This window comes from Lathyrus oleraceus, chromosome 5 (assembly GCF_024323335.1).
Source record: "Lathyrus oleraceus cultivar Zhongwan6 chromosome 5, CAAS_Psat_ZW6_1.0, whole genome shotgun sequence".
NCBI classification, from domain to species: Eukaryota; Viridiplantae; Streptophyta; class Magnoliopsida; order Fabales; family Fabaceae; genus Lathyrus; species Lathyrus oleraceus.
This window is the reverse complement of record NC_066583.1, coordinates 482,822,147-482,834,923: the sequence shown is the minus strand read 5'-3', so window position 1 is coordinate 482,834,923 and position 12,777 is coordinate 482,822,147. Positions and strand designations below refer to the sequence as shown.

At 36.2% G+C, this 12,777-nt stretch overlaps 1 protein-coding gene across 1 annotated transcript; it reads left to right on the top strand.

The window, feature by feature from the left end:
- Window positions 1-8,249: 8,249 nt before the first annotated feature.
- Window positions 8,250-11,237, top strand: LOC127085585 (F-box protein SKIP23). The gene is made up of 2 exons (XM_051026095.1): window positions 8,250-9,625; window positions 10,856-11,237. Exon 1 carries the CDS (start codon window positions 8,581-8,583, stop codon window positions 9,619-9,621), a length of 1,041 nt encoding a protein of 346 aa, XP_050882052.1. The 5' UTR covers window positions 8,250-8,580; the 3' UTR covers window positions 9,622-9,625; window positions 10,856-11,237.
- The last annotated feature ends 1,540 nt before the right edge of the window (window positions 11,238-12,777 follow it).

Below are 12,777 nucleotides of genomic sequence, written 5' to 3'. Positions count from 1 at the left end.
GATCCCATTAAACATAAGGACATTATTCTTAAAGTATCCGTAGTCAATCTTTGTTGTAAAGTTGGATAACATTAAAGCATTAAGACTATTATGTATATAGACTGATGATCACATCTCATGGATCATGGATAAGGAATTATCAAGTCTTAAACATAGGTACGAATATTAAGTGTAATATTTATACTGGATTGACCCACAATGAGAATACTATATAGAATGTTATGTAAAGTGTCATAAGTTATTCTCATGGTGATAGTGGTGTATACCACCCTTCGACCTGAAACCACTATGGACCCTAGATATAGAGTCAGGTGCCTTATTGATGATCAAACATTGTCCGTAACTGGATGGCCATAAAGACAGTTGATGGATACTCCACAAAGCATGCTGAGGGACATGAGTGACCTAGATGGAATTTGCCCATCCTGCGTAACAGGATAAATGTCTACGGGCCCAATATTGAACTGGACAAGGATGACACGGTTTATGCCTTGTGTTCAATATAGACATAAGGGCAAAAGGGTAATTATACACATAAGTATTATCACAAAAGGATTTTTCAGATCACATGACATTTTCGTGTCTTGGATAACAATGATGTATTGCTAGATACCGCTCACTGTTTATTATGTTAAACACATGATTTAATATAATTGCCAATGCCGCGAAAACCTACAGGGTCACACACAAAAGGACGAATTGATGAGAGATAGAGTAACTAAGGTACACCGTAAGGTATGGTGCACTTAACTGCATTGTAGAACATCGTAAGGTATGGTGTACTTAAGTAGAATATGAAATATGGTAAGGTACCACACACTTAAGTGATTTTGGCATATTATAAGATATGGGCCACATTCACTTAAGTGGGCTTTTTAGCTTGCAGCCCACATAAGTGATTCTATAAATATAACCCTTGTGCAAAAGCATTTGTTCAACTGCAATTTCGTTTATCTCTCTCTCTCACACTCAAAGCCTTCATTCGTAGCAGCTAGCACTGAGATTGAAGGAATCCTTTCGTGTGGACTGAGTAGAGGCGTTGTCACCATTCAACATTCTTGATTGCTCCGTAGATCTGCATCAAAGGTTTCAATCGCCACAAGAGGTAACGATTCTATCACTGATCATGCCCATTCGTAAGGATCACTAAAGGAGAATTTTTTTAAAATTCCACTGCATTTTGGATCGCTCTTCTCCTTCAAAGTTCAACTTGCAAGGGAATTTACCAACAGGAAACATTATAGGTCATTTTGGGCAATCATCATTGGACCAACAATTTTCCTCAACTTCTATAATCCATAACTCCCTCATGAAAGATCCAAATTATGTCAAATTTATGACCAAATTGAAGAGTAATGAAAGATCTACAACTTTGATGAAGGAACCATTTTCATTTGAATCTCATAGCAAAAGTTATTCAAGGTGGAAGAAGTGGTCATTTGACTTTATACTTAGAAAATTTTCAACCATGTTTGATTCCTCCAACTTCCACCTCAAAATTCATCATGATCCACCTCAAATTTGTTCCCCTTCATGTTACCTTTCCAAAGAGCCCAAGATTATGGCATTTGGAGCATTTTTGAAGGACTTGCGTATGGGTGTAATGCATGGCCTCATTTGGTAAGTTCAATGTCCAATTTCCATTTCACTAATGCATGATCCCATGTTACCATTTCAGGTTGATTAACACATAATTTTGGACCTTTTGACATCATTTAACGGGCCTATCACACGCCCATACAAGCATGCAACCAAGAGTTGCTATTTTTGGCCAAAGTTCAAAAGTGTGTGGAAAACATTTGAAAAGCCTATAAATACATTGCCTAGCTGATCATAATGGAGATACCTTGCCCAAGCCTTGCTCCTACAACCTCCCCAAACCCCCATTAAAGGATAAGCTTGAAGATTTCATTTGAAATTGAGTTTCAATTTCACTTCTGTTTTGAGGTTGAAACTCCAAGTGTTCAAACCCTTTAAGCATCCATTTCATCTCCTGCAAGCTAGAGGAAGCAAGCCCAAGCAAATTGAAATCCAGATCGAGCTTCATCACTGCAAACAGAAGGTGAATTTTGTGAAACTTTCCTTCTTTGATTCTCCCTCAATTCTCCATCATTTCACTTTTGTTTTTGGTTTTTGGCTTTGCGCATCAACCTCAATTTCCGTTTCTTGGCCCATTTCAACCATGTTGACCTCCAAACTAAAACCATCAGTGAACTTCAGTTCTTCCAACTTGACTCTAAGGCCCTCAGTGGCCTCAGTTATGTTGGTTTTTTTTGTATGAAACCCTTAGTGGTTTCATTCCTCGTGATTCCTTGACTGAAACCCTTAGTGGTTTCCTGGTTGAAACCCTCAGTGGCTTCTTGTTTGAAACCCTCAATGGTTTCGACCATCATGGAATTTTTGTCATAGGCCTCAGATACCTCCACCATGTTGACAACGGATGACTCAGTATAGTAGGCATCTACCACCTGCAAGGGGTCTGAGTCAATATTCATTTGTGACTTCGTCTTGTCTCCGAACTTCAACCTCCCGTCCTTGATTGTGTTTTGCACAAGATCCCTGAAAAGAAAACATTGTGAGGTTTTATGGCCCAAAAAATTATGATATTTACAAAATTCTCTCTTCTTTTGTTATTCTAAAAGAGGTATTTTAGCGCCAGGAGGCAGTATCATTTGGCCATCTTTGACTAGTAAATCAAAAATTTCGTCACACTTAGTGATGTTGAAGGTATATGTTTTCTTAGGGAACTTATCATTCTTTTCAGGTTCGATGGGATTTTTCCATTCGAAGGTGCAAGGACCTTGCAAGAATGACATGTTCCTTGTTTTAATTTAGCAAGGTCAATTTCACTTTCGTCGAAATCTAAAGGGTCATTATATGTCTCTTGATCATCTCCATCTAATTCGACATAGGCTACCCTTTCTCTCCTGCTATTTTTATTCGCCCGGGCTTTTTCAGCCTTCAGGCGCTCTACCTGTCGAACTCTGTCATCCAACTAGGACATATCCCTTAAGTATTGGGTGTCCAATTTCTTTCTAATGGAATAAAATAAACCACCAACGACCATTTCGACTAACTCGTGTTCAGGAACTTGTGTAAAACACCTTGCCTTTAGCAAATGGAACCTATTAAGATATTCATCTATTGGCTTAGTGAATTTACGCTTAATGCTAGCCAACTCCTTCAGACTAATCTTCGACTGCCCCATGTAAAATTCTTCATGGAATAGTCTTTCTAGATGAGTCCAATCATGAATCAAACTTGTTCGGAGCAACGTGAACCATGTAAAGGCACTCTTAGTGAGGGAACTGGGGAAGTATTTTACTTTCAGATTCTCATTATTTGTAATGTCCCGTGCCTCAATTAGATACCTTGCCACATGTTCGATAGTGGATTCACTAGTCCCCGAAGAATTTTGTAAATTTTGGGACTTTCCATCTGGGGGGTAATTTTGACTGCAAAATATACTTAGATAATGGTTATGTATAGTTTGGCCTATGGAGGCCAACATTTACCCATTTCGTTCCATAATTCTTTCGACCATGGTTGCCAAATTGTTATTTGTTGCCATATCATCACGTCGAACTTGACGTGTGACTTCGTCAGCGTCCTGATTCTTATTCACCATCACCACACTTAGTTCCCTCTCCCTTGGTAGTGGTTGTTCGACCCTGAGGGGTTCGACTCCAACCCCTTAATTTTCCACATCTGTCAAGTGCGCATTTCACTGGGCTTGGTTAATGATGGGGTCCTCTTTAGGGATTACCCCTTGGTTTTCTAATAATTGTTCCCTTCGAAGTTGTTGTGGAAGTTGTCATTTGTTGGTTTGTTTGAGTGGTATTTTGAATCAATGGATTGAATATTGTACCCATTTGTTGGGCAAGCATATGGACCATATCATGGTTACTTTCATCCATGTGTTGCCTCAAAACTACTGCAGAGTTTATAGTAAGATTGGGCATTTCTTGGGTGGGAAACCCCACTCTTAAAGGTTCGCTATTTTGATGCAAATTATTAACAGCCGATCCAGACCCTTGTAAAGGCGAAGACGCGCTCACCAATGGGTCTGTAAATGTCGACGTTGTATTATGCAAACTTGCTATCATCGAATTTGGCATGTCGTATGGCTGTTCACGACCACTCAAAGGCATTGAAAATCCAGGCGTATAAGGCTTGAACGCATTATTTCCTACTGGATGTGGGTCAATGGCTGACCCTGCGTCCTAACAGGTGATAGAGTTGGTCCACTATGAGTATTTAACGATATAGTCGTCGTACTCACTGTGGATGGGATTGCTTCGGACAAAGACGATGCAACCGTAGTTCCCCTTGTCGATGAAGGGGGTTGTTCTTCACTGTTATTTGGCGGATTTAGATTTGTCATTCTCCTTACGTATCTCCTCTTTGGTATGACTTCATTATTTGTGGCTACTTTATCACTTCTTAATCTCATGCAATGAAGTTAGAGACACTGTAAAAATGAAAAGCTTTTAAATATTTCAAAAGATTTTAACAATAACACTGGTCCCACTGGGTGTGCCAAATTGTTTATCGTTGAAATTGGTAAACAAGCGCTACATTATGCTTTCTACGCAGATGTTGAACCTTTCAATGCAGCTAAGGCATTGAAAGATTCAAAATGGATAAAAGCAATGGACGAAGAACTGAAGTCAATCGAAGTCAACAACACTTGGTCACTTGTCGAATTGCCCCAAAATAAGAAGGCAATCAATGTGAAGTGGGTATACAAGGTGAAGTTGAATCCCAAAGGAGAAGTGACTTGACACAAGGCGAGGCTTGTGGCGAAAGGATTTCTTCAAAAAGAAGGAGTCGACTTCAATGAAGTTTTTGCACCTGTTGCTAGGATCGAAACAATCAGGTTGGTTGTTGGTCTAGAAAATATGAACAACTAGAAGATGTTTCAGATGGATGTGAAATGTGCATTCCATAATGGCCCCTTATAAGAAGAGGTTTATGTTGCACAACCATCTGAGTTTGTGAAACAAGGCGAAGAAAGAAAAGTGTACAGGCTGCATAAAGCCCTGTACAGACTTAAACAAGCTCCAAGAGCTTGGAACAATAAGATAGATGGCTTTCTAAGGGAGAAGGAATTTTTGAAGTGAACAAGTGAACATGGAGTATATGTAAGAAGAAGCAATAGTGAATTGCTTATACTATGTCTCTATGTCGATGACTTGTTGATAACAGGTAGTTGCAAGAAGGAGATCGAAGACTTCAAAGGTGATCTCAACAAGGAATTCAAAATGTCAGATCTGGATGACATTTCATATTTTCTTGGCATCGAATTCTACAAGAGTGGTAGAGGTTTGATGATGCATCAAAGAAGGTATACAGGCGAAATACTCAAGAGATTTGAGATGCAAGATTACAACCCAACTTCGACTCTAGCTGAGCCTAGATTACAACTGTCGAAAGATTCAGATGAAGATGATGTCGACCCAACACAATATAGAAGACTTATTGGGTCACTTCGATACCTTTGTCACACAGGGCCTGACTTAGCATACAATGTAGGTATGGTGAGTAGGTTCTTGCAGAAGTCAAATGTATCACATTTAGACATGGCAATGGGGTGGGGCGGGGACGGTTTTTACCTCCCCCAAACTCAAATCCCCAAACAATCTCTATTCCCCGCCCCAAACCCAAACGGGGATTGAGAATTAAAACCCAAACACGTCCCAAACGGGTTCGGGTATCCCCGTCCCGCCACCATCCATTTAGTAAAATCATTTTTTTAAAGAAAAATATATATTTTTTCGAAAATCAAATTACATTACAAGTAATATAATAAAATAACTTAAAAAAATTTCATACATACATTTCAAATAATTTAAATAATTATTACAAATAAAAATATCAAAACATTGACCACATATTTAATATTCCAAATTATCAAAACTAAGTATATAATGTACATAATAAAATAAATGGGGCGGGTTCGGGGTGGGTACTAGTGTCCCCATTACCTGACCCGTCCCCATACTTTTTAATCGGGGAAAACCTAAACCCGAACCCAAGCCCTGTCAAAGCGGGTTTTCCCCGTTAACTTCGGGGCGAGTTCGGGTGGGTACCCACGGGTATGGGTTATGTTTCCATGCCTAATCACATCTAGCAGCAACGAAGAGGATACTAAGGTATCTGAAAGAAACTCTCGACTATGGCATTTTGTTTCCTGCAACTGATGAAGGAAAAGAATGCAAATTAGTGGGATACACCGACTCAAGTTGGTGTAGTGATGCTAAGGATCAAAAATCCACAGTGGATTATGTGTTTATGCTAGGTGATGTACCATTTGCTTGAAGTTCGAGAAAAGAGCCAATAGTGGCATTATCATCGTGTGAAGCAGAATGCATAGCAGATTCTCTCTATGCATGTCAAGCATCGTGGATAGTGAATTTGGTCGAAGAGATAACAGCGAAGAGTCATGAAATAATTACCATGAGGATCAATAACATGTCAGCTATCAATCTGGCGAAGAAGCCGATAGCACATGGTCGAAGCAAATCGAGAGCAGGTAGCAAATGGGAAGATGAATGTGGAACACTGCAGAACTGAGAATCAGATTGTGGACATCATGACGAAGGGAGTTCAGGTCGAAGTGTTCAGAAGATTAAGAGCTATGATGAATGTAGATAGCTTAGACACAATGAATTAGGTGGTGTGTTAAATTGTAATTCCTTGTGTCGAAGCAGGTTGCTCAACATAACAAGGAAGTGTCAAACCTCATAGTATGTTGATTTGTGTTAGTGTGTCGAAGTGTCGAAGCATGTTGTTTCACACATGATTTCGACTTATGCCTATTTTAGTAGTGTTAACTATTTTGGGCTTTTATAGTTTTGGACTTTGCCTTGAAGTCCAAGTTAACCTAAATCTATAAATAGAGGGAGTAACCCTTATTTTTGTAATAAAAATGAATAAGAGTATTCATAACATTGTATTCACAGTATTTTTTACAGTTGCAAAGTGAATAAGAAGTTTTCCACAGTTTGTGGATAGAGAGAAACTCTGCAGAATTTTAATTCTTCTTCTCCTTCATCGTTCTTTACTTTCTTTCTTTCTCCACTATTCTTCTCTTTTCATCATTATTGTGTGTGTGATAACAATCTTGTTCATCAAGATTGATTGAAATTCTCCATAGGTTTTGGTGGATTTCCAACAGTTCCATCTACTCCTCCAGATCCTCCAAATTCAATTATATATTCTATTTTATGAGTCCTTGGTTTTCTATGGAGAATATCATTAGAATGATTGTTCCATGAACAACTTTTTACATAGGATGGGAAGTAGGATCGTAGATATTGAGTGAGGTCAGTTCTTGGAAGGATGCAACTTCCGCGGGATTTGAAGTAGCGGACTACTGTTTTCCATTATTCATAAAAAAAAGTGACAGTATAAGCACTTGAAAATCATCTCAATACATAGGCATAGGCGGTTTGGGTAACCATCATGGACTTTGGAGTGAAAAGGATCCAAATTTCTTTTATAATTTTTGAGGGAGTTGCATATAACTTTCATGACAACCGTTGCAGATATGGAATAAGGGAATTTTTTATTTAAATGTTGCAACATAAGTGATGTATAACGGCGCGGGACGAGCCAACTTAGGCATCCGAGCTCAAAAGTCAACTTTACCCCATTTACTACGAGTTCGCGGGCTGACCCGCCAATTTTTTTTACAATTTGATTTACTATATAATTTACAAAAGTTTTAATCATTCTCAAAGATGTCGACAAAAGATATTTTTTAGCTAACATATAATAGAACTTTAATACGTCTTAATGTCAATGTCATATTCTTCAACATAAACAAAACAAACACACTAAAAGACTAAAATAATCTATTTGGTTCAACCATGCTATGACCGTAACTCCATATTTTCTGACAATAAATGACTTTTATACTTGTTAAGAATTATAGATCCAATACTAAAACTTGACTCAGATGCAACAGTACTGATGAGAATCCCTAACAAATCACGAATCATTAAAGATAAATCTTTCAACCAATACGTATTCTCCTTCCACCATTGAAGAGCATTCAAGTCATCGTAGTTTTGAAAAGTAGAATCCAAATTAGGCCCCTCTAAATAAACATCAATTTGAGACTTTCCTATTGAACTTGCAAGTTGTTGCTTTTATTCTTTTAATGTCTATTATACTATTCAATGTTAAAAATTACGCTCACACCAAATAACATATAGATCAACATAAAACAATAACATTCAAACAAGAAGTATATAGCTAACTGCATCACATATTCATGTATCATGTCATCCAAATTAAAAAAATAAATATACTATAATTAAATTACTTACATTAAACAAATTGGAAGTCAATTTATGGATAGATAAAATAGCAGAAGATGAAGTGCTTATGGAAATTATGATAGATGAATTAGGAATGGAAGAATAATTCTCAAAGAGGTTGTACAAGTTGTTAATTTTTTTCACTTTAAGTTTAGAAATAAGTGGATCAACTTTTGAGTAACAAAATTCCAAAGTAATAGTATTGGTCTCAGCTTCCGAGTTCGAACGCCTCCACCGCGAATCTGCGGACTCCATGGCAGATTGGTCTCAGCTTCCGAAGGATCTTCTACAACTGATCTCAGAAAAACTCAACAGTGAACTATATTCCACTCGATTTCGATCTGTTTGTTCATCCTGGCGCTCTTCTTCAATCCCTAGCTACCATCACCACCATTTATCTTTGAAGCTTCCACAGTTCTCCGACGACAATAACTTCTCCACACGCCACCTCTCCAAACACAGCATCTTTCTCATCAAACCACCGCAACACCAACAAACTCTCCACCGTCCCTGGTTGATCAGAGTCGGTCCAGATTTAAACGGCAAAATCCAACTCTGGCATCCTTTCTCACTTTTTCCGCGTGTACCTTTCAATTTCCCTCATCATGTCTTCGATTTCAACCAAATCTCGGTACACGATCTCGGTCACATGTTCTTTCTTTGTCATAAGGCTTTTGTTGCCACGTACCAAGGGAATCAGCCTGTTGTTGTGGTCGCATTCGACTCCTTAGGGGGAATGTCAGTGTTTCGTTGTGGGGACGATAAATGGACGAAGATCGTCGGCATGGCAACGTGCTTCTACGGGGACATATGTCTTTTTAGAGGGAGGCCTTGTGAGGCAATCTATTCAGGTAAAACTGAGATGATCGAACAGGACTTGAGCGTTCATTTGATGGCTGAACATGTGGATACAGAGAATATTGGTAACAAATTCTTGTTTGAGAGTGAGTGTGAGTTGTTGCTAGTTGATTGCTATGGTGGTGATGATGTATTGATTGATGTGTTCAGACTTGATGAGAAGGAGAAGAAGTGGGTGAATTTGACAAATATAGGGGATAGAGTTTTGTTCTTGGGGAATGGATGTTCATTTTCTGCTTCTGCTAAGGATTTGTGTGTGGCCAATGGGAATTGCATCATCTACACTGATGATGCCTTCCATGATCTTAATGACACTGAGTGTGGGCTGAGTGTTTTTCACTTGGATCAAGGTCGTGTTTCTCCTTTGTCTGATTATCCAGAATATTTCAAGTTGTTAGGGCCACCTCCGGAGTGGATCACAGAGTTGCATTCATAGCAGAGTATGTTTTTCTTATCTTGCATTCAAAGGTTTCTAATGTGATAATGCATTGTCGTGCTTAGTTTGTGTTGTTAGATTGGATAAACTTTGCAACTATTTCTCATGTAGAAAAAGATATTTTAACATGTTCTTACATTGACTATGACTTTTTCTAACTAATAGTATTGTATTTGCACTTCAAAAAATTGTTCAAAATCTCCTTCATTCAACTTTGATGTATGGAATATAGGTTTTTCACCATAGTAAGGGATTGACTAGTGCAGCATGAGATTTGATGTATGGAATATAGGTTTTTCACCATAGTAAGGGATTGACTAGTGCAGCATGAGATTTGATGTATGGAATATAGGTTTTTCACCATTGTTCATTCATTAAAATTTAGAAAAACTTTATTAGCAAATAGTATATCCTTGAAGTGGAGAATATTCCACCATCTGCTTTAACATGCTTTTTGGCACTAAGACATCAATATCCATATTTAGAAGGTTGTTTCCTTGCCACCTTAGATGTTTCTAAAGAACCTTAGAAGTAATGGATCATAAATGGATTGCATGGATTATTACTAGAAACTCAAAGTGAGGTTCTCCAAAAGATCTTTAATCTTAAAACGAGCTTCTTGAAGTTCTCTTCAGCATTGTTGAATCTTAAGGGTACATATTATCATATGTGAAGCTGTTTTTGTTGATATAGTGACTATATTAGATCTCATACCATGAATGTGAAGCATCTAATCAAATTATATGTTGGTGATAAATAATTGGATGGTGGAATATTGCATGTTTAGTTAACTGTATAAGTAATTGGTTAATTAATTTTTATATATTTTTCATCCAATTTGAGGTTTTGTTGCAGTTTCAAAAGTGTACATGAAGCGTTTTACAGTTGCATCTTAAATATTATGCTTCCTTCCATGTATTGAAGTTGATCTTTTGTGTTTCTCTTATCTGTTTTGGCATGTTAATTGAATTCGTTCTCATATTTCAATTAGTTTAGGCCAACTAGTATTAGCATGTCACCATAAAATGCTCCTTGCTATCTCTTGAATTGAGATTCGCGTGAGCAATCATAGATCTTGAGAGTCTATGCAGATAAAATGCATGTATGATTGGAAATATGCGAGACATCACCAATGGCAAGTTGTTATTATGAAGTTTCTAATAATGTTGAATTTGTGTATAGACCTAACAACGTTGATTGGTTTGATTATCTCCTTCTATTGTTACTTTTGCAGATTATATGATCTTTAGCAACAAACTCCTAAATCCAAATATTTCAGAGAAATTTAAGCTTGAGATAAAAGGGTAAGAATTGTCTCAAAAATGTGCCTTCGTTTCCTTTCTGCTACGCCACTTTGATGATGGGTATGGGGACAAGCTAGATGATGAAAAAATACCTAAGTTGATGAGGTATGTCGAGAAAGGAAGAAATTACAACTACTGTTTTATTGCTGCTTGTAAGCTTAGCTCAGGTTCTTACCTCTACTGTTCATGGTTTTAATAGAGATTTTTTATATTTGTTTTGGTAGTGATGATGTATATATTGTTGTTTTATGTTTTACTTTCTCATCATAAACTCATTTGAAGTTCGAAGTGCTAGCTAATTTATTGTTTTAATCCGTGGCTTTTTCGGTGGACTGGTGGAAATAGAAATTTGATCTTGTGGATGCTATCATTTTCAAAGGGTTGGTTAATGATATGATGCAAATAGAAAAAACATAACCAACAGGAAATGAATTGGCAATCACTTCCAAAGACAATTCTTGAAACCTATAAATAAGGAATAATTTATTAGTTGTAAAGCAAACAAGTGAGAAATCAAAACATTCTCTCGCGAAATAGAAAAATGTTCTCTCCCAAATATTATGTTCTCCTCACTCAACCCCTCCTAAAATTTCTCCACAAACTTCTTTATTACCAGAGTGGCTTTTGAAATTAGGCTCTAGTAAGAAATAATTTCATAATCATGCTCTAATAAGAAAGTTGTTTTTGGAGCACATGATATTTGGTTTGAAGGGTTGTTAAAAAGGACATGAATAAGTATGATAAATCTATTTAATGTTATAATTGACAAAAGTTTAACGACTATTTTTCAAGAATAAAGTCAAGGAAGAGACCAACTATGTAGAAGAAAAGTATATGTGAGGCTTGAAATAGTAATACTAGCATATGATCGTAATGAAGGAAATTAAAATAATAATAATAATAATAATAATAATAATAATAATAATAATAATAATAATAATAATAATAATACCTTGACACTGGTGTAATTATCTGAGTGGAAAAAGAATAATGTTTTTGATCTCGGTGAATTAGTTAATGATAATGTTTTCCAACATTTATTGAAAAGAAAATGTAATATCTTAATTTGATTGAAAAATGGGAGATATGAGTTTATTTTAAATATCTATTGTGTTCTATGTATGAAGAAGAACAATATTTCGAGTCTAAAATCAATTTTAGAAAAAGGTTATGATATTAATTTTAAAATTTTAAGTCACTTTTATATTCATAGGTGAATTCACATTTAGAGATTTTCAGTTGTTTTGTGACTACTCTACTTGATTTGAATTATAAACTTAATTTGGTTCATATAATTAATCAAATATTAAGCTCACTTTGATTTTAGAGGTATAATTTAAAGAATATTTCGAAGATTGTATCGAAGGTATGTAGTAGCAAGAAGTGTATAGACCTGCAAGATTGACTATAGCAATGGTGGACTAAATTAATACCTACAAAAAGTTTTGCTTGAAATTATATACAGAATAAAATTAAGGTTAGGGGTGTAAGAGGGTCATACAAAAAAAAAAACAGGTTAAATTGACAATTTAAATTAAATAAAATTGAAAAAAAAATATTTTTTAAATTAAGATGATTTAGTTCGATTTTCGATTTTAATTTTTAGGAACCGTCAAATTTGAGAACCAAATCGATGACGATAACTGATACTTTATGATTTTGGTTAGTTTTTATCTTTTTTTTTTTAACTTTTTCTTTCTTCTTTGATGGAATTCTTTACAGTCCTGTTGCAAAAATAGTTTTGAATATTTGAGATGTGAAATATTTAATTTTTATATATGGTAATCTTTTATTGTCATTTATTTGTTAGTGTTTTGTATGGATCAAAAATATAGAAGTTGTACGTAAGATG

Excerpts from the sequence above, each read along its gene's own strand:
- LOC127085585 (XM_051026095.1), top strand. The coding sequence starts at position 8,581 with ATGGCAGATTGGTCTCAGCTTCCGAAGGATCTTCTACAACTGATCTCA.